Source organism: Prosopis cineraria, unplaced genomic scaffold (assembly GCF_029017545.1).
Source record: "Prosopis cineraria cultivar Desert tree isolate PC_DT_omini unplaced genomic scaffold, ASM2901754v1 PC12, whole genome shotgun sequence".
Taxonomy (NCBI): domain Eukaryota; kingdom Viridiplantae; phylum Streptophyta; class Magnoliopsida; order Fabales; family Fabaceae; genus Prosopis; species Prosopis cineraria.
Genome location: NW_026555343.1, coordinates 3,721,537 through 3,745,142, shown reverse-complemented (window position 1 = coordinate 3,745,142; position 23,606 = coordinate 3,721,537). Strand labels below are relative to the sequence as shown.

General features: G+C 30.9%; 1 protein-coding gene and 2 pseudogenes across 1 annotated transcript; 1 reads left to right on the top strand and 2 right to left on the bottom strand.

The window, feature by feature from the left end:
- Positions 1-2,169: 2,169 nt before the first annotated feature.
- On the bottom strand, positions 2,170-10,212 carry LOC129288300 (uncharacterized; annotated as a pseudogene).
- A 286-nt stretch (positions 10,213-10,498) lies between these two features.
- Positions 10,499-16,509, top strand: LOC129288297 (serine carboxypeptidase-like 11; annotated as a pseudogene).
- A 359-nt stretch (positions 16,510-16,868) lies between these two features.
- LOC129288724 (3-ketoacyl CoA thiolase 1, peroxisomal-like) lies at positions 16,869-21,464 on the bottom strand. Its single transcript, XM_054925451.1, has 14 exons — positions 21,249-21,464; positions 20,705-20,778; positions 20,505-20,589; positions 20,255-20,381; positions 19,931-20,029; positions 19,793-19,860; positions 19,593-19,700; positions 19,434-19,511; positions 18,973-19,105; positions 18,778-18,874; positions 18,060-18,183; positions 17,867-17,975; positions 17,579-17,662; positions 16,869-16,948 (listed from the first exon to the last, which is right to left on the bottom strand). The coding sequence occupies exons 1-14, from the start codon at positions 21,342-21,344 to the stop codon at positions 16,905-16,907; spliced, it is 1,326 nt and encodes a 441-aa protein (XP_054781426.1). The 5' UTR covers positions 21,345-21,464; the 3' UTR covers positions 16,869-16,904.
- Between the last annotated feature and the right edge of the window lie 2,142 nt (positions 21,465-23,606).

The window sequence follows — 23,606 nt, the reverse complement described above, 5'->3', positions numbered from 1 at the left end:
CGACCGCGTACGCCTATGGGCGCAAGGTGTCTCCTTTTTTTGGTTTCTCCCTTTCCTCTCCATTTCCCCTAATCTGACTCTGCAATTTGTATGTTCTTATCTGACGCTCCATTCATCTGTTCAGACAATTTACTCCAACTGGTTTTGGCACTTTTTTTAATTAAAATAAATACAGCATTATTTGTAAAAATAAATGCTATTATATTTTTTTCAAACTATTTAAATTAAAATCCAATGATAAACTATTTAAATTAAAATCTTATTCTCGTGTTTTAAATTAAAATTACTATGAAATTAATCAATCAATACTTTCTATCTTTATTGTATTATTTATAAATAAAAAATATTAATATATTTATTTATTTCTTGGGTTCAAAATCATTTTTTTCCTTAAACTTTTATTAGGAGCACTAAACACCTTATATTAAAAGATAAGGTAATATTCTCCACATAATTTTTTTTAAAGGGAAAAATTATCTTTCCATCATAAATTCATCATCTTTTTTTTATTACTTGTTGATGTGAAATAATTGGAAGACCCTCACATAATGATAACAATGTATTATGATCCATGTTGACCTTCTGACATAGGTCAAAGAAGTTGGAAGTAGTGGTGACAATGGTAGGAGCCAAACTTAATATTAGTAATGAAATAGTGGCAAAATAAGTTAGAATATCTCACTATCATTGTGTGGAATTCCCATAATTATTTCATGCTAGTAGATATATGAAGAGGATGAAGGGTCTATGATAAAAGGATTATTTTGTTCTTAAAAAAAATTCTATAAGAAAATATTGCCCTTGTATTTAGTACTGGGTGTACAGTGTTGAAGAAAAATAATCTTTAACCCATATTTGTTTATAAAGTATTTAAATCTTTATTTTTATTAAAATATGTGTATATATGAATGTATCATTTTAATAATTTTTACTCAGAGACGTAACGGCGTTGATTTAAAATTCTGAAAAGCATATAAAAATTGATTTTTCTCTCCAAGGAAGTTTTTAAAATTTTAATATTTTTCACTCAAACATATTTTTACTCACCGAAACAATGTTTTCCCATTTTTAATATTTTTATTTATGAACAATACAATAAAGATAAAAATTATTTAATAATTAAATTTATAATAACTTTAATTTAAAACATAAGAATAACATTTTATTTTAAATAGTTTGAAAAAGTATAATAACATTTATTTTTACAAATAATTCTGTGTTTTTTAATAAAAAAAAGTGTCAAAACCAGTTGAAAGTAAATTGTCTAGGCAGACAGAATATTGAATGGCAGGAATACAAATTGAACGGTTAGATAAGGAGAAATGGAGGGAAGATGGAGGTAAAAACAAAAAAAAAAAAAAAAAAAAAAAAACGAGGGAAACACATTCAGTGCTGCTGGGCGCTCATCACCCTTGTGGAGAGATCTGAGCCTTTCATTTCTCTTCAAATAATCCTTGCCGTTGATTTAAAATTATTTTTAAAATATTTTAATATGATATTTATAAAAATAAAGTATATAAAAATTAGAATATTAAATATTGAATACTTTTTATGTTATTAGAGGATAAATATTACCATACTTATCACCCCTTATAAGATTTAAATTGTCTAAATTTAAGCTTTTTACTATTATTTTATATTTATTAAAATAAAAATATGTAAAAAATATAGAAGTCTTTGATAAATTTGTTTATCACCAATTTAGCAAATACAAATTTAATCTATATGACCTAGTTTAATATTTTTTTAATAATTTTTATAAATTGACTATTCAAATATATTCTAAACAATATAAATATAATTTAAAAGGTTCAATTTAATATTAATAATTTTATAATTTTAATTAATTGATCATCTAAATATACGCTGAACAGTTTATATTTAATATTATAATTTTTTGTAATTTGTATTTTGATAAATTTAATATAAAAATATTTTAAAAATAATTTTAAATTAATGGCAGATGTCATTTAAAAAATGAAGGGTCCAAATCATCCCTATACTCATCAAACAGTGGCGGACCTAGGACCCTAGGCCAGTGGGGGCAATCTATTTAAAAGAAAAGATAACTATTGTCATATCATAAGAAACTATACTAATATCAAGTAAAATTTATATAAAATCAAATATTTACATACCTTACAATTATTGTCGACGTGGTTTCATATTTTAAAACTGTTAAATAATCAATTCATTATCAATACTGTTAAAAACATCCTTTCAATGTAGGTCACCAAGTAATCATGCATCCATTTATTTCTCATTCAGTTGCGTAATCGATTTTTCACAATCTTCATGGCAGAGAATGCTCTTTCTACTGTTGCTGTGGCAACGGGTAAAATCATTGCTAACTTCAATAAAAGATAAACAAGTGGATAAACAACATGTCTTCCCGTTTCAACTAATTTTTCTGCAAGACTATTAATATCTTTCAGAGATGTAAATTCAACACTGCCATGCATATCAATTATGTAAGTCTCAAGTTGATTGTCAAGCATCACCAAATCAGTTGAAGAAAAGTCATGTGGATAAAATTTGGCAAACTTAATCAATTTGCTCTTGTCAAAACTAGAGAACGAGTTTCCTGGATTTAAACAAGCCATGCAAAGGAGCAATTCAGTATTTGTCTCAGTGAAACGATCATTAAGTTCCTGAAGTTGCATGTCCACAATAGTATAAAATAATTCAACTCGGTAATGATGTTCTACTGTAATATCTTGAGCTTTACCTTTGCGACGTGATCTCCCTTTAGACAAGAAAAGGTCTTCCATGTTTGGAACATCAATATCATGCAAATTACAAAACAGAGTTACTTCATCTAATAAAGACTCCCATCCACTATCTCTCATAACTTGTAATTGTTTCTTTGCAATGTTAACCAAATTCATGGCATTGACAATATCTTAATCTTTATTTGTAATGCCTGTGACAATTCATGTGAAATACCCAGTACATGCTTCATTAGATGTAAAGTAAATGCAGAATCAAAAGCTTCTATCAACTGTAAGAGACCATTAGCCTCAGCTCTTTGGTCTGTACTTGAGGCATCTTCCTTTATAATTTCAAGCACATCAATCACAGAAGAATACATTACTGTTAGATTAACCAAAGTTGCATAATGAGAACTCCAATGTGTGTCAACACCTCGCTTGAGACTAACTTCTTGGATCAAGCCTCGTCCAGTGGAAATTTCTCCATTTTTCAAAACTTCTCTAATTTTAGCTATTTGTTTTTCATGAAGCATATCAATTCTTTTGCAAGAACCCCCAACAACATTTAACAAAGTAGACACCAAATTGAAAAGAGAAGCAACTTGAATGTGATTCTTAGCAATGGCAACTAAGGTGAGTTGTAATTGATGAGCAAAGCAATGTACATAAAATGCACATGAATTTTCTTTTAAAATCAAACTTTTGAGACCACAAAATTCACCTTGCATGTTACTAGCACCATCATAACCTTGTCCACGGATACTAGATATACTCAACCCATGTGTGCTAAATAATTTATCAATTGCCCTTTTTAATGATAAAGCTGTAGTATCCTTAACATGCATTATGCTAAGAAATTGTTCAACAATGCTTCCCTTTTTATTAACATAACGCAAAGCAATAGCCATTTGCTCTTTATTTGAATTGTCACGTGCCTCATCAACAATAATGGAAAACAATTCATTTCCAAGATCATTAATAATTGCATTAGTGGTCTCCACAGCAGCAGCATGAACAATATCCTTCTGAATTTTATGAGCAGTTAAACGACTATTTTCAGGAGCTCTGTCTAAGACAATATTTTTAATTAATTCATTGTGATTAGCAAGAAACTTTAGAAGTTCAAGGAAGTTACCTCTATTGGCTGACATACATGATTCATTATGACCACGAAAAGCTAATCCTTGCTTCAAAAGAAAGCAAATGCAGTCAATTGAAGCTGTCAATTGCTTTCGGTATAAGTCTCAAACTTGTTCATCTTGCTTGGCAATTGCAACTTCTATGTGTTGATTTTGATTCATCAAATTTTGACATTTCTTCCAAGCAATATTGTGAGCACTATTAGGGCCTCCAACATGAGATGAGAGTCTTTCTTTTTTATTTCAATTTGTAAATCCTTCCATAACAAATGAATCACCACCAGATTGCTTCCCAAAATCAGGTTTAAAAAGGTGACAACACAAGCAAAATGCTGCATCTTTTTCTATGCTATACTCTAACCAATTGCCAAATTCATTAAATCAAGAGGGACAAAATCTTCTCAAAGTCTTCCCAATTCTTCTTTGGGGAAAATTACGTTGAATAGCTTGACATGGTCCCTTTTGTAAATAAGCTCTTCTTATCTTATCCCTCTCATTAGGATGATAGGATGAAATTTTAATCCGTTTTCCTGAGTCCGATGGCAACTCTTCTAAAGATTGATTCTCTTGTTGTTGATGGTGGTGGTGAGGATTTGATTGATGATGTATGGATGAAGATTGATGCTCCTCACATGGCACTTTTCTCTTAAGAATCTTTCCATATTCTTTTCAAAATTCAAATAATTTGTGATTCACCTATTGTAAATCAAAATTATCTAATCAATATACTTAAAAAAATTTCTCATCATAAATAAATAATTAACTAAAAATAGAAATTAATTTTATAATTAACAAATAGGCATCTCATGATTCAATTATTCTTGAAATTTATTGTCTCAAGATTCAAAATAACTACTCAGTACAAACAAAAGCAACTCACAATCAATTAGATTTATTTATATAGTATTCTATTGCAAGCCAACATTTTGATAATCTATTACAAGCCACATGCAAGCCACTTTTGTCATTTTAATCTTTAATATTGATGCGCAAATGAAGTTCATTCCACAGTCAACACTCACCAACATTATCAAAAGTAAATATATTAAATAATTATTTAAAAATTAATAAATAACTTTCCATAGTCTTCTACCCACATGCAAGCTCTCATTTTTCAATGACTTTTCCTTCTCAAATCACTTTTTCTACAACCTTTTCATCTTTTTCCTCAATCAATTCCATTATCTCTCAGTCTCATCTCTGGCTCAACTGCTCAACTTCTCTTTTTAGTTGACTCTCCAGTTCCATGATTTTCGTTCCCCTAAATTGACAGATTCAAACATGAAAGTGAAGTTTTTTTTCAACTCACAGCTCTCGACTGCTTGCTCTATGTTCATAATCAAGGAGAAGATTCAAGAAAAACTGGAAAGTACCTGAGTTTGGCGTGTTCTTCTTTTGCTAAAGCTTGAAGCTATGGTTCTCCAAAATCCAATTCTTCAATTCTCCTCTTGTGCGAGTCTGCCACTGCTTCTCTTGCGTATGGGGCCAACCGACTGTTAGGGCACAATTTTTAAAAGCTAAATTTTGTTAGATTTTATTATTTGAAATAATTATTATTGAGGATGAGGTTTTGTCGTTTGGGTGAGGATCAATTGTTCATTTTTTGTTTTGTGGGCTTTGTTACAAAGATTGGATTTGGGCTAAGTTTATTGCTTTGATTTGGATTAAATTTCACTGGGTTCAAAAAAAAAAAGATGAGTGAGGACAGGATGCAAAATTTACCACATATACCCATGTAAATTTTTTATTTTCAGGGGGGCATTTGCCCACACTGACCACTACGTAAGTCCGCCACTGTCATCAAATATGACCCAAAAAAAGAGATACTTGAGCCCGTAAGCCTATGCGCTCTTTAGGTATTGTTTGGTTGGAGAGAGGAGGGGAGGAAAAATTTTAAAATTTTCCTTCCCCCACTACCTTATCAAACATGGGGAGCCCCTCCCTCCAAATTGGAGGGAGCCTCCTTCCTCTTCCCTCACATTTCTTTCCCTTCATTACCTTCCTTTTTTTTTCTCTCTTTAAATTAAACAGAATCTTATTTGCTTTTCTCCGACAATGCTCCCGCCTCTCACTCCCTCTGTTCCTTATTTTTGAAAAAGGTCATGCCCCACCTTCGTTCTTCTCTCTCGTTTCAATTTCAATTTCTGCGGCTGTCAGGGGCACCATGCTAAAAGTTCAATGATTCAATGAAAATGGTTAAGTTACCCTTAATGACCTTAATTATAATTTACACAATTTTACCCAAAAACTATAATTTGAGATGATAAAATTAAATACACCGGAAGCCCAACAAATGTAGTATACCGAGAGGTGTTTAGGAATTTGTCTTGAAAATAATTATAGTGTCATGTTATTATTTTTCAGCATCTCATTTGATATTAATAATTCATGTATTAATTTCTCTACATTTACTCTACAAGAGTTGTTGTTGGTTGTGAAAAATTTATGGTACCGTGCATCGCACAAGTAGTGAATGCTAGTAAGATTCAAAAGTCTGCACAAAATAAAATAATATTTAATAGTTACATGTGCAAATATATTAAATGAACAATTTAATCATAATTTTTAAAATTTAATTCATTAATTCTCACAAAATATAAAGTGATCCATAAAATAAAATATATTTTAATTAATCTCAATTAGTTACAATTTATTAATAAAAAGGTCGACGATAAAAATATATAAAAATATATGATCTATCACATTTCTTTGCTAATTTCTTCTCTCTCTCACATGTTCGTTTCCTTTTGACCAGACATACGAGGACGTATTCTAATCAGATGATATTTGCCACTGTAAAGGTAAGAACGAAGAACAAGAAGTTCTCTAAGATTGAAATATGATCTATGCAGGGATTTCTTGAAATCAAAACAAAAGCAAACCAAGACAGGTTGAAGTAATTAATATTATAATTTTTATTATAATTTGACTAGTTTGATTTAATATTATAATTTTTTAAAATTTTTATAAATTGATCTATTTTGGTTATAAAAATCTAGATTATTCATATTGATTATCAAATTTATTACCATATATTTTTTATAATTTTTTAAATGTTTTATTTTTATAAATAGAAATATGAATAAAAAATAATCTGAGTCATTCAAATTAATCTAAACAGTCTAAATTTGCTCTTAAGTGTAGAGGAACAAAATAGAAGCGACTTTGTAAAGGAGCAAAGCCGACTCCCTAAATTTTCTTCTTGTTTTATGGACTTTGTATTGCGTCTTGGGTATTGGTTTTTGTGTGTTGTTTTATGATTTCTTGGTTGTTTATTATTTTATTTCAACATTTTCGGTATCCTAAGAAGCCTATAAATATTATCATCTTCCATCTAAATTAATTTGAATCTCATTGTATAAGACCGTTATTACTAGCAGTTGCCTTACAAGTATTTTGTGATGCCTCGTAGGTTCTTTGTTGTTTATCTTTGAACTCTTGTTTTTTATGTTCATTTGATAAAACGACATTACTGTTCGGGTGTTAAAAAAAAAATTATTTTCCATTGACACTCGAGAAGCAATGACGAGATAAAACGGAGACGCGAACGCGTGTGGGTGCTTGTTTTGTCCCCTTTTTTATGGCAAATTTGTTATTATTATAGGTTTCACATAGCAATTTTAAGGCGAGTTATGATTCTGGTACACATCTCTACGTTTGAAGTAAATGACATTGAAATTATAATGATTAACATACCGGACAAATGAAATCAAAGGGAGACTAAATGGAAAGATCTATTATGAGATGTATACCAATAAATTAGAATAACTTGGCATTTTGAATCTACGAATAAGAAAGTCTCATGTGGTCATGGAGGAAATATGGATTAGTCAATAAACTAGGCATGGGAAGATCAATTCTACGTGGCTTGTGGGATGTATATAAACTAGGCATGGGAAGATCAATTCTACGTGGCTTGTGGGATGTATAGGTGCACGTATTCTCTGCAATGTTCTGTATTTGACGGAATAACTTCATTTTAAAATGGAAATATAAATCAATAGGTAGAGGTTTTAAATTTCCACATTTAGCATTAAAACCCTAAAATAACAAAAACTGTAGACTCAAACAATTATTTAAAAACTGAACCAGACCAGATAGTCAACCTATCGACCTGTCAATCTGAAAAAACTTTTTGAAAATTGGGCTGGATTACAATGCTTTGGATGGGCTTTTGGATAGGAAACCGAATCAAGTCGGTTACTAGATCTAGTTCTTAAAAAATGGACAGTTCAAAAAATGACCCCCTTTTTTCTTTTTACAAAATGACCCCTTTTTTTAATTATTTGATGTTATGTTATATCATGTGGCTTGTTAAATCATTATAAATTTAAAATATTTGATTTTATTTTTAAATTATGTATCAATTTTGTATTTATTTTTTATATTTAATTTTTTATTTACATATATATATTTTTTTAATTTAATTATTATATCACTAATTCGATCATTGATTCAACTCGATTGAACATATAAACTATAAACCATTTGTTTTTTCAGTTCAATATCCAATTTGATTTTGAAAACATTACTCATCAACATCTTTGTCAAATATGCTTCTTGGGGACACCTATTTCTCTGGAAAATTTGAAAACTTGAAACATTTCAACAAAAATTTCAGCAATAGATGCCATCAAATGCAAGGCACTCAACTACTTTTTGAAGCATTTATATATACCATTTACTATCCTGTATTAGAGACAAACATGAAGATTTAAGCACCAAAAATGGGAACTTGCACGGAAGATTGAGTAGACGAACACAGATATGGAACCTGACAGCAGCAGATTGAACGAGTACTGAAGGAGATATGGAATGCAAGGAGACGGATTTCGAAAATACAGAGAGAAACTGCACACAAGAGCAAGAGCCACAAATGAAAGTAAGCACTTAAATAAAATTTAAAAATAATATACAATATTGAGAAATTACTTATTAGCAACCGTTATCTAATTTTTTAAAAAAATTAAAAATAAAATTATTTACAACGATTCTTTCAACTAATCATTATATAATCATAAAAATATATAGCATTTAATTGAAATAATTGTTATATATTCCTTCAATTCAAATCTTACCTCAACTATATCAGTTTATTTATATATAAGGTGTTATATATAATTTTTTTAGTAGTGCACGTGTATCATATGGGCATATATGATATCATATATGTAATCTGATTCTACGTACCTACCCTAGTTTACAATATTCAACCCAAGATTTGGAGGGATATTTTCAACAAAAGGGTAGCTGGCATGAAAGGGATAGGAGTTTTAATATTGATAATCGTATATCTTCTCATTATTGCATCTGTCTTTGTTCACTACAAGGCCTCTGTTTTTTTTTATTCCAATACCATTTGTTAAATAGTTAATGAATAAATTATTTTTAAAATTTACATTCAATATTACTATAGACTTTGAGCTTATTTATTATATAAATTATTTTTTTAATTTTTTTAAAATAGTACAATTTAATTTTTAATATTAATAAAAGTTAATTTTGACAGTTAATTGACTAAATAATGACAGAAAAAAATAATAAAAAAGGACTAAAAATTATAATAAATGACCTAAAAATTATAGAAAATGACAAAAAGAAAATCTTGTTATTTTTTTATAATTTTTGATGTCTTTTTTTATCATTTTTTAATTATGATCAAAATTAACTTTTATTAATAACAAGGATCAAATTATATTATTTTTAAAAATTAAAAGAATAATTTATGTAATAAATAAGTTTAAGATGTATGATATTAATTGACCTAGAGTCCGGGGTAATTTGTTCCTTCATTCTTTTTTTTTTAAGTTGTCTTTCTATTATTTGATTTAAAAAAAAAGTGATCTTAGGGATTGATTAGAAATTTGGTGGGTTGACCGGCTTTATCTCTTCTTTAAATATTCTATTTCATTTTTTTTGAATGGCTCTAAAATTATTTCTTTTTTTTTTACGAAGTAGAAGAAGAGACGAAGGCAATGATGTAAAAATTGGACCGGACCGGATGATCTGACCGTCACCCGCTGAACAAAACGGTCCGGTTCAACCAATTGAACCAATCTGACTTCTGACCCGGGTTGACCCAAATTGAACCGCCTGGTTTTGAGAGAACCGGCGTTGACCCAGAAACCGGACCCGGGTCAACCCGGTTCAAAGCCAAAAAAATAAAAAAAAAAGAAATTTAGGCTGAGTTGCTTAGATTCACAATTTCTCTTCTCTAATCACTAATTCTCTCTTTTCTTCTCTTATCTAATCTCTAATATCTCCTTCATGGTCCAAATTCAATCTCTAACTTCTCCTCCAACATCTGCCTCCAACTCTAAAGATTTAACCTTTAGCATCGAGATCGAAAGCTTGTTAGTCATGATATGACAGCGTGCCTCCAAGTCCAACATTTTCTTTTGAGATTACAAGCTTGTACTAACATGCCTCTCTATCTCTAGCTCCAACAATCCAAGCATCTAGCTTTTGAGGTCGAAATCTCAAGTATCATTGATAAATTAATGTTTTATTTATATAATTGCGCATATAAATTTTATTTTTTATTTAATTTTTATGTCACCGGTTCGACCGCCGGTCTAATCGGTTGGACCATAAAAACCGCGACCCGTTGCTCTTTCCAGTTCAATGTCTGGTCCGGGTTTCAAAATATTGGACGAAGGTTCATTTAGCATTATCATGTATGGGACTCTGCTTCTTGCGACTCTCTTGTTGCAGATTTCTACTCGAGTTGCAACTTCTGGCTCAACTGTACGTTACCTTCCTGGCTTCAAAGGGCCTCTTCCTTTTCACCTGCAAACTGGGTTAGTGTTGTTTTTCCCAATTTTGAAACTTAATTAACTAATTAATCACCTTCCTCTTTGTTAAAATGTGTGTCAATCACCATATGTGTGTTTAGGTATGTGGGGGTGGGTGAATCAGAAGAAGAAGGACAAGTGTTCTATTACTTCATTGAATCTGAGAACAACCCACAAGAGGATCCTCTTATGCTATGGCTCACTGGTGGTCCTGGCTGCTCTTCCATTTCTGGCCTTTTGTTTCATATAGGTTACTACATATCTAGAACTCAAATGTTTCTCAAATCAAAGAGTTTTTTGTTTTAAATAATGTTATTATGTAGGTCCAATCCAATTCAAGGTTGAGACATACAATGGTAGCGTGCCTCATCTGGATTTGAGGCCACAAGGATGGACGAAGGTAAAAGTTCCATTACTGAAATCCTCTGTTATTAGTTAATACTCACATGATTATGATACGTTGATGTATTTATTTAATTTGTTAATTCAGGCATGTAGTATAATCTTTGCCGATTTGCCACTTGGAACTGGCTTTTCTTATGCAACTAAATCAGATCTTCAACGAGGTGATTGGAACTTAATTAACAATATCCATCAATTTCTTAGAAAAGGTACCTAAATCAATCCCTAGTTAACTACCTCTGTTTTGTGCTCTGTTTTTTAAGATTTTCGTTTTTCAGTAATTTTTCTTGCAAGAATGAAATTACAGAGAATTAAACAATAATAAGCAAGATGAATAAATCTGCATAAACACATAACTAGCTATATGTCTCGTATTCGTTGCAGTGGCTGGTTGATCATCCAAGATTTTTGTCAAATCAAGTTTACATTGGAGGTGACTCATATTCTGGCCTTCCTATTCCTGCTATTGTTCAAGAAATTTCTAATGGTAAGAAACTCTCAAATGGTTAATTGAATACACATGCAAGACATTGTTTAAGCCATGATCATAAGAGAAGGGGAAAATATATTTTTTGGTTCTTGAATTTGTTTTCAGTCATGGATTCATTCTTTAAATTTTGACTGGAAATAATTTAATCCTTATAGATTTTTGATTCGGTACAACTCAATAAATTACAAGACTAAAAGTTACATTATTCATAGAAGAAACATTTGGTGCTTGCATATATATATATATATATATATAGAGTCTAATTATTATTATTGTTCGTCTTGTGTTTCATGAGAAAGTTGACATTTGTCTTTGACATTATTGGTACACAGGAAATAAAATTGGTATTCAACCGTGGATAAATCTCCAGGTTTGCCATTGATTTTCTGAAAACATTCCCTTTCCTGCTTTAGATCTAAAACTCATATAGTAGTTTTTTTCTATTTGGAGCAAAAAGTCAGTCCATTTTATTGATGTAAATATATATATATATATATATATATATATATTACACTCACTAATGGACTCAATGAAAGGACAAAAAACAACCTATTTAGACAACCTATTAAATCAGCAGAAAACAAACACCATTTAAAACCTAACATACAACCTATGTAAAGCAAAGACACTACAAAAGATGTTACCTATGTTTTCTAATTATTTAGCCAATGAGGGTGGGGATCAAAACATCATCCCAAAGGTTCTGCATGTCTAACCCTCCATTTGGAAATGAAAAGAAAATAGGAATGAGAGAAAAGTAGAAGAAAAAGACATTTTTTTCCTTCCTAATATAAAGTTTTTCCTTTAGTTTTAATCTCTCTCTTTGCTATTTTCTTCCCATTTTAAACAAAGTCTAAATGCTATAGCTACCATCGAACGAGCAGCATTGTTTCCTTGTCGTGCAACCAAGGAAACAAAACATTGAATATACACCTTCAGTTCTACTAAGGCTTCTTCTTAGGCTTCTATATTGCTAATCACGTCCACCTTCAGAGCTGCTAGTCAGTATTTTGAAAAGATTAATCAGGTTTCAGATTTGGTTGACCTTCAACAATTTCCTAGATCAGTTTGTAACCTGAGTTCACACTGTAATTCCCTTCCTTCTTCTTTAGTAATTAAACCAGCAATCAAATTCAGGTTCCAGAAACCATCACTAATCAAATCTAAACCTTCATATCACTCATTTCCTCCACCACCTCTCCAGCTAAGAGCTTGCAATTCACTTCCCCTAGAAGCCACATAGCTTTTTCCACTCTCAGCCTCCTTTTGACAGTCATGAAGTGGAAAAACTTTTCATTTCTATCATCTGCATTGAACCATTTCTCCCAATACGTCTGCCACCAATATATCTTCTCCTTGTCCTACACTTCAACCTATTTCACTGTACTTTCTGTTGGAAGCAGTGATGAGAATTCTGATTTGAGTAGTGCCCAAAGACACCACACTTTCAGCCTGCAATACCTTCTACAAGAGCTAAGCTGAGATATAAAATCTAACATGCTTGGCATGATATGTATTTGCTCAGGACAATGTAAACCTAGCTATGAGGTTATAATGAAGACATCTTAGTCTAAACAAGATCATGGTTTGTATTATTGTACTTTAACTGGAATGAAAGTGATAGAACATTATTTTTTTAAATTTTAATTCATTCACACTGCTTAACGTATGTCACAAATTTTTCAGGGATATGTGCTGGGAACGCCTTCACAACAGGGGAAGAAAAAAATTTCTCCCCCAATTTGCTCATGGAATGGGACTGATTCCCGATGAACTTTATATGGTAATATAATAATTATTATATTATACTATTGTGATAACTCATAATACATTTTATTAAATTTGAGTTGATTATGATGTAAACAATTTATTGTATGTGGACAGTCGTTGCAGAAAAATTGTAAGGAGATTACATAAATATAGATCACAAAAGTCAGTTATGTCTAAGGAACATCGACACCTTACATGAGGTTAGTAAAGATCACTTCTACTGCATACTATTCAATATATTTTACTGATTATGATTATAAATTATAAATATTGGAATAAAATATACTGATCCTTCACAAAAGTCAGTTATGTCTAAGGGACATCGACACCTTACATGAGGTTAGAAAAGATCACATTCTACTGCATACTCTTCAATATATTTTACTGATTATGATTATAAATTATAAATTAAATTATAGGAATAAAATATACTGATCCTTTCTGTATATAATAATAATTTCCAATAAAGGACTTAGATCGTTTTTTAAAAAAAATCAAAATTCAAAATCCTTACTTGTAAGTAATTTGTTCTGACCGTTCTTAATTAAATATCAATTTTCCTTGCATAATCCACAAATTAAGATTGAATTTTTTTTTTAAATCTAGATATAATCACCTTTTCATCCTCCTTCTGTCATTTAGAACTATCCGTCTGTCCTCAGCTACTTTTGGCTTGACGATGACAAGGTTCGAGAGGCACTACATGTTCGAAAGGTTTTGCTTATGACCAGCTAGTTTTTTTTTTTTTTTTTTTTTTTCATTTTTTCACTACAGTTTAGTTCCTTCTCCTTAATTAATTATCTTGTCCTTTGTTCTTAATCTTTATATTATTGTAAATGTAATAATTAAGGTCAATAATACCGATTGTTTTGAAAAGGCATGCATTGTTGGTTGATGGTTATGGTTTAGGGAAGCAAAAAAAATGGGGACGTTTGTATAAATCTGGCTATAGCTACGAAGTCACCACCAGCTTTCCAATTTCATGTAATTTAAGCAGACAAGGTTATCGTTCTTTGATTTACAGGTGTGCTTTTGTTTTTTTCTTTTCTTTTGGCATTTGCAATTACGTTAAACTTCATTTTTATACACACACATAATAAATAAGCAAGCCTTATATCACTTTACTTATGCTACTCTATTTTTTTTTCTAATACATCACTGTGTGATAAGTAGCTTTAGAGAAAATATAATTGTTGGTTCTAGTATAGTGCCTATACTTTTTCTCATTGCTCCAAATCCTAAGTTTTAGCCGCATGTAACTTTAATAATTGTTAAGTCATTGTGTTCATATTTAAAAATATAAGGACTAACATTGCAAAATATGAAACTTAAGGGGTTTGGAGCAATGGAAAAAGATATAGAAATTTAATACTACATCATGTTAAAATTATAGGTACCAACATTTGTATTTTCTCTGGACTTTAAAATCAACTATTATTTTAAAAGTTAAGAAGAATTAAAAAAATGGACTTGTAATTTCCACAAAATTAGAAATTCGATTTGCATTGATTATGGATTTCTTTTAATAATTGATATATAGATTTTGGTAAGAGACTAAGTGGTTCTTTGTTGGCGCTCAGTGGAGATCATGACTCAGTGGTTACATTTATGTCAACTCAAGCATGGATCAGAGATTTAAACTACTCCATTGTTGATGACTGGAGGCCATGGTTTGTCAATTCCCAAGTTGCAGGGTATGTATATTCTCTATATCTCATCAGAATTATTTTTTCATTCCCTTTTCTATTATTTTTCAAATGACTGGTTTTTACTGATTTCATGATCAGTTTAAATTCAACCACTTCTTAGTTTCCCCTTAATTCTTGACCAAATCGGGCACTATTTTACCCCTTAACCCGTTTTAAATTTTTTTTTTTCAATACATCCTCTTCAAGTCTCTATGCAACATTTAGAGGAATAATAGATTCTATAAATAATCACTCTGTAAAATTCTCCTTAATATTCAACGCGCTTTGGTTTAATTATAGCTGATTAAGCACAAAGTCTCTTATTTAAATTGGTGTAAATGCAAAAAAGTAATGTCTTTGAGAAAGCTGCATCTAATTGGACCATACAAAGTTGTGAATCCAACTCAATATATAACCAAATTAAAAATCTTCTTATAATTCAATTAAAACAAGGATGTTGGGTGGAACTACTGAGAAAATTGAAGCAGATATTATCTATTCTTCAAAACAAAATGTTTTCTATTTGCTTTAACATTTTTTTTTTCCTTTTTTTTGGTTTCTTTTGAGCAGATACACAAGGAGGTACTCCAATCAAATGACATTTGCGACTGTAAAGGTTTTGAATTTCAATATGATATATAAATCTTGTAGTTATCTTTTCAACCACAACTTTGGTGAAAAATAATGCAATGTATGATTACTTTAATAATTTAATTATACGTGGATTTTAATAATTAATCGGTATAAAAGTTTTCTTGTAAAATGAATTAATATGGAAATTCATAAGTAACTTCTGAAATTTTCTATAAAGTACAAAATCCCACTGTGCTATATATACAAGAAACGTCAAGATAGTGGTCCTACATGGTGGTCAAATATATAAGAAAATTTACATCTGCCTATTTTAACGCCCATCCACATATTGTCAAATATAGGTTGAAGAATATTAAAATGTAAATAAATAAAATAAAAATTTTAAAAAATTGATGGCAATTTTAATCTTTTAAAATAATAACTTCCAAGACTATTTAATGGAAAATTACCATGCGTAGATTTCCCTTTGTTTTTTTTTTATTCAAAAAAAGTTTGAGTAAAATCCTGAAAACTCAGAACCAGGCATACCTTTACTTTCCAAACTCAAATAACGCTTATAAAAGTATTATAAATCATTCATTAATAAAATTTTTACATTAATATTGAGATTTAATTCCACCATCTTGGTCACTTTTCTTGGGGACAATAATAAGATAGGAATGATGACATACTCTAACGATCGGCCCCAAGAAAAAAGAACATATTTCAACGTTTTATTTGATGTTTTCGGTAAAGAAATTTGGAATATCTTGCTCTAAAAGATTTTGATTTACTTTCTACCGCCAAATGCTGATACTGCAGAAAGCTTCTCACGACAACGCCAAAATTGAAACTACAAATCCAATTCTATTAGCAAATACAAGTGCACGAATTTCCTGTAATAATATCACAGCTTTTTCCATTTTGCAGACAACAGCATAATTCTTCATATAATCATGCCCTTAATTTGTTATAATTGAAAAAATCATATACTCATTATGTTCAAATCAAAAGATTAGTGAATAATTAGACAGAACTTTCATCTCAATTTAGTCCAAACTCTTGACCATAAATTTTCTCACAGATAATAAACCAGATATCATTACTGGGAAAAAGAAATATATCACAAAGAAATTAAGAGACTAAGATAGTTGTTCTATGTGATGCAATCATTTATGTTCTTTATGAATTTCCATTCCACGAAAGAGATTATTGACATATTTAACTTTCCAAGCATGACTGAGTTCAGAGTAGAAAATTTTCAACATGTGTGCACGTATACAAACAATTCTTGTACTTGTACAATCCCTAACGATTCTGAAATCTCAGATCTGTTATTAGTCCGCTCTTTCAAATACTGCTGCTGCTCCCATACCAGACCCTGCAATGATTATGGACAATTCGTTGTTATTAGTCAAGACAAGGAATTGATATCGCAGTCTGACATCAATGTATTAGTAATCTCTGTACTTTTCCACTGATGTATTCTAAATCTCTTCTTTCCACATATGCATTTAAGTTTTACTTACATCCTCATTCAGTTCTGTTCTTTTGCTTCTATGTCATAGCAAAGAGCAACAGTTTTGCCTCCTTACTTTTTCCTTTTGAATAAGACTACTTTTTCTAAGAAAATCATGCAAGTTCCTAAGCAAGCCAGTCTCTGTGTTACACCAACTTATTAAAACACCAATTCATTGCAGAAGAATAAACTATTAGGAGAACATCCGAATAATGAATTTATTAAGAATTTTATCACAGAGAAATCAAACTTAGAGCATTAAATTTTCCCTAGAGTCTTTTCATGCTGAATCTCCAACACAAGGTTCTTTATCTGGAAAAGGTTTCATTAGAATACATAAAGATTGAGAGAGAATTCTAACCATTCTACTGAGTTTCACATGAAATACAGTTTCAACAAAAGTGACTTTGATTTCAGTTAGTCAAGATTGAGCATATATGCATTTTCTGTGTTATCTTTCATTCATCTCTTAGTAGTAGAAGATAAAAATACCTATGCACATAGATATTACACCAAAGCGACAATCCTTGCCACGGCGTTTCATCTCATTCAATAGTGTAGCAACACAGCGAGCACCTGACACAAAATGGCAGCATATAACTTCACAATAAAGCATCTTACATTGAACATGAAAAGTGAACAGAGACCGTCCTGTTGATCTGTTCAATAATATGCAATCAAGGACAGAAGAGTAAACAAAAAACAACAATCAAGCATATGGACGTCTCAAGGTTCCTATGACAGTAATTTTAACGGAAAAATTTCCCAACTTTTGAGTACCTGTAGCGCCCAAAGGATGCCCAAGAGCAATGGCACCACCATTAACATTGACCTTTCTGGGATCCAGTGCCAATTTCTTGCAGCAATAAACGTACTGAGAAGCAAATGCCTAAACAAGACCATCAAATTGCTAAGAACATATTGCCCGGTTATAATTTTCTATTTGCTAGAGAAATAGAGACATAAATTTTACCTCATTAATCTCAAATAAGTTGATGTCATTGAGATCAAGACCAGCAGATTTCACTGCAGGAGGAATAGCAAATGCCGGACCAACACCCATGATGGCAGGATCTACTCCAACAGCAACAAAACTCCTACAGAAAAAAAAATGAGATGCCAAGAATGCAAAGAAAGTTTGAATTCATCATCCGTGCATCAATTTCATTTTAATATAATATAGTAACAGAATATTAGGGATGAGCTCCTCCTCTGAGGCCTCATTGCAATTTAGGCTGTATTTGGCAAGATTTCAAAGTATTGATGAATTGCTGGTTATGAATAATTATCATTGTAGCTAGACCTACACCATTTTGAACACCGTGAAGCAGATGGTCAAAAGCTTTAAAATCTCTCCAATAAAGTAATCTACATTCTTATACAGTTTATCAGGCAGGTTTTACCTGATCCTGATTCTATTTATGAATAGGTGGAATAACACAACATGCCTCTTCTATACTTAAGTTCATACTTACCAGATAAGTGATTTCACGTGCCTATTTGTAATTAAGTGGTAAAATGAGGAACATTAACTTTAAATCCTTAAAATACTACCTTCGAAGGATTAGATATAAGAGATAACATGGATTGCAAGGATAACCCACTTAGTCACATATTACAGTATACATGCAGAGCTATGTCTAGTTCCACGTTCCTCTAAAGAATTGATTTTTCCAATAATTATAGTGTACCTGAATATGCCAAGAATAGGTAGTCCCTTCTGCACAGCCACTCTTCTTTTCATGAGGAGAACTGCTGCAGCACCGTCACTTACTTGGCTTGCATTCCCTGAATTTAGAAGATAAAGTAAGACACAACATAAACCAGCAAACAGCTAAAGAATTAGCCAAAGTAATAAAATTAACAAGAACAGATTTCCTGAGTACCTGCAGTTGTGGAACCATCCTTCTGGAATGCAGGCTTTAGTTTTGCCAAATCCGTCAAATTTGTATTTGGCCAGATGCCATCATCAACAGAAACTATAATATTCTTCTCCTCCCCAGTTTTTGGGTCCACAAACTGCAGAAATTTATCACAAGTGTTAAGAAACCTATTCAAGTGGAACCCCAAATGGATTAGGAGTATATCCTTATCTATGGTTTTAGTTTAGCATTATTTAGTGTCCAGAAGTTTATTCTTATCCAAGATTCTAAGTTATCCTTTATTATTATCATAAGAAGTTTATATCGAAGTTAATTTCTATCTTGATTTCATTTCAAATAAAAAGCAGAGAAGCTACCATATTGTGTGTCAGAGTTCAACCTCAGTGCAAGCCTCCTCATCAACATTTTCATGTCTTATATCTAATTTTACAATTAGAAAGTTCATCTTTGCTGTTGCTACTTACCTTTGTAGAAACTGGAATGATTTCTTCTTTGAATTTACCAGATGCTGTTGCAGCTGCAGCACGCTTGTGAGACTCAACCTATTTATTCAAATCAAAAGAGTTCCATTCAGTTTGATAATCTCTTAAACGGTTCTTTGAATATTTAATTGTCATACTCACAGCAGCCTGGTCCTGCTCCTGCCTTGTGACGCCAAAACGCAGTGCAACATTCTCAGAAGTAATTCCCATAGGAAGAAGACAATCCCGAGCTTGTTCAAAAGTTTCCAACTGTTAAGGACATGAAAAGTAAAGGTGAACAAACCATGTTTATAGCTGTAAAAACAAAATATGGACTTCAAAATATTAAATCTTAAATGCACCTTTGGGTTAATTTTACTAGGCCTAGTAACATTATCTCGAGACATACACTCTAATCCAGCTCCAATTCCTGAATCAATGAATAAGAAGGTGGAGTCAACACCAAGATCTTTTAAACAAACAGACATTCTCATTCTTACCTATGTCATAAAAACCAGCTTTTATGTAAGCAGCAACATCAGCAACTGCCTGAAGTCCAGATGAACATTGCCTATTGACAGTCCTGAGTGGCGTTGTATCTGTTTTAATCATATAAGTGATAAACCATATATTGATGTTGGGGATAAAATAGCATAGCAATTTTAAGCATCAAGTATCAGTAAATAAACCTGCAAATTCAATTTCTAGTAAAACCGGGCAGGAAGTTCACATAAATCGCGTTTTCAATCAGCTTTTACAGCTGGGTTCTTATTTGAAAATGATGCATTTGAGGATAGTCATTTCAACTTGATTAACAAAGTTACCAGGGAAACCAGCATAGAAGGCAGCCATCCTGCACTCAATTGCTCGTTCTGATCCTGGTGCAATTACTGTGCCAACAACTATGTCTCCTACTTCACTTGGGGGCACATTTGTTTTCTCTATCACAGCCTACATGAGAACTCATGATTGAGGTAAATTGTACTAGTCACAATGATTACAAATGTTCCCATAAACCCAATTCTTTGCCAACAATTTTATTTCCAATGTTTTCCTTTATCAAGTAACTTTTACCTTCAAAACAGAGGCAAGGAGATCATCTGGAAGGGTATCCTTGAAGGCCCCACGCTTTGCTTTACAGATTGCAGTTCGGTATGCACTGGTTTTTGCAGGAAATGATAAAAGACAATAAGCTAAATACTGTGATTAACAAAATAACAAATCAAGAAATACTCAGTAAGTTGGCATCCACAGTCCCGAATTAATCAACTTACGCCACAATCACCACGTCATCTTCAGATGCAGATGTTCGCCCATGAGAAAAATTCTCACCAGAACAGATTGATGCCTAAAAAAAGAAAAAAAAATTAGCCATCCCTTTAAAAAGAAAGAGCAAAAGCAAAGTTGCGGCCGATGAAAAAGCCAAGCATTTGCAAATGCTTGAATTGACTAACTCTACAAGATAGAAACATTCCAAAGATTCAAGACAAAGAAACTACCAATATAATTATCAGAAATTTTATCTCCGACCTGTTAGTATATACAAGATAAGCATTTAAAGATCATTAAATTTAGTATGGGAAAGAAATAGGAGTAGAAGTTTGAGAACCATCAAGTACCAACACAAGCCAAAAAAAAAGAAAACTCATTCCAGCATGTAGCAACTACAAAAGTGAAAAATAAAGAGCGAAAAAGGCAGACGGACCATAAGGAATAGAAGTCTTTCAATAAATTAAAAAACGAGAAAGGAGTAGAATCTGAGGAATTCATGCACAGTGGAAGAGTGAAGAGACGGATACTTGAAGAAGATGAACTTACAGAGAGATGAGTAGATTGATGGGAAAAAGATGAAATTGAGGAAGCGGGTCGAAGATGTTCAAGCAGCATTTTCTGTCTATGAATCGCTTTCTCCATCTTGCAACACCTTCCAGTGCCTCTCTGCCCCTCGCTCTTCCTTCGTCAGTTGTTAGTTGCTGAGCCTTCGCCGACGCCGGTGGACGCTATAACTACGAGAGAAGGAGCATATAAACAGAGAAATTGAATAGCCAACTGACGGGATCAAAAATGATCTTAAAATAAAAATTTCTTTCATAAGTTAAGGATAAAAATTTTTAGAAAATGACCTCTCACAAAAATAAAAAGGAATCAAATTTTATAATTTTACCTAAAAAAATAATAAAACATTTAACAGTTTTTCGTGCAATAAAATATGGGGGTAGCAATGACTCCAAGCCACTAGTTTTTTTTTTTTTTATAAAGACTCCAACAACTAATTAATGATGGGATTGTTGAATTAAAAAAAGTTGACGTTGACGTTGACGTTGACGTTGACGTATTGGTGGAAAAAGCCCCCACGTTTTCCACAGAGCCCATTCAAGCGGACCGTTTGATTAACAACCAAATCAAGGCTCGATTGGTTTCTTGTTTGTTAAAAGTCAGTTTTTCAAAAATTTATTTGATAAAAATTAATTTAATAAAAATTAATTATTATAATAAAATTTATATTTAAATATATTTTTTAAAATTTAATTTAATAAACTAAAAATTATTTAAATAATATATAATGAGAAGTACATTTATATGTATAATTATAAAAAAGGATATTGATTTTATGATATATAATTTTTATTACACACATGAAGCATATTTGAAATGTTTGAAAAATAAATATAATTAAAATTTAAATAATATAAAATTTGATATGTCAAATAATGAATGATAAAAAAATAACGCTTTTTCATTAACCTTGCTCATTATTCCCAACCTCATAAATTACTTTCCTTTATTTGTTTGTTTGACTAATTAAAATTTTTCTTACATTAATAAAATTTTATTTTAATGATGATGATCGCTTCCTGTATGATTTACCCACTCTCCCTGCAATTTGTGCTTTATGAAAAATTACAAGCTTAACAATCTATGAAAAATATAATGTTTGGCAAATAATTATAAGGATAATAGTAAAATAAAAATTAATCACTGTTTCATTAATGCCCAAACTCCAACTTAAAATGCAAATTTAAGTAAAAGTATCTTTGGGGAAATAGACTTTTAGTGACTTTTTCATTGGACATTTTGAAAGAACTTTAAAAACTTTTTTATAAACCAAACAACTTTTACTTTTAAAATTTTTTAAAAGTACTTTATAAATGTAAAAATTTTTTTATCGAAACACACATGAAGACCGTGGTTGACCAAAAAAAAATTCTATTACTAACAAAATTAGTCACTTGTTCATTAATACCCAAACTCCAACTTAAAATGCAAATTTAAGTAAAAGTATCTTTGGGGAAATAGACTTTTAGTGACTTTTTCATTGGACATTTTGAAAGAACTTTGAAAACTTTTTTATAAACCAAACAACTTTTACTTTTAAAATTTTTTAAAAGTACTTTATAAATGTGAAAATTTTTTTATCGAAACACACATGAAGACCGTAGTTGACCAAAAAAAAATTCTATTACTAACAAAATCAATTAAATTTAAAAATTCAAATATCATGCCACAAGAAAATAAAGCACGTAATTTAATATATTTGTCAAACATCTCTGAAACATATAAATTTATTTTGTAGACATAGATTTGGAGAATGAATCATAAAATATATATATATATATTTGAAAATTTTAATTTGAAGTCGGTCACACGAGGGTAGGCGAGAAGCTTAATTAGTTACTCCTCTAGATTACAATATAAATTATAATTAATTAATTTATGGTTTATGAATAATGTCTATTGAAATCATAAATTCTTAAAAATGTCTACATCTTTTTATTTATATCTTCATTAAATACTCTAAATAAGAGCCTTGATTATAGTAATTAAAATTCTAATGTATAATTTTTTTAAAAAAAGAGTAATAAATAAAGTAAAGGTATAGTTAAAAAAATAAATATAAAAGTTATCTAATACTTATATTTGAGATCAAGTAAGGCTTTTAAAAAATATTTTATATTATGATATGGAGGTAGTACTATTTATTCTTTCTGTTTTTCCATTTTGATAATGATACGTCTTAGATAACTACCAAGAATAATTTAGCAAGATAGTCGTGGGAAGTGTGGACATTTGAAGGGAAATGCTTTTAGAAGGATCACGGAAGGCTTCGCCAATTGACCCTTCCACATCAAACAAATTCAGAATCTCCTCTTTGTCTCTCTTTTGCCTTTTATATAA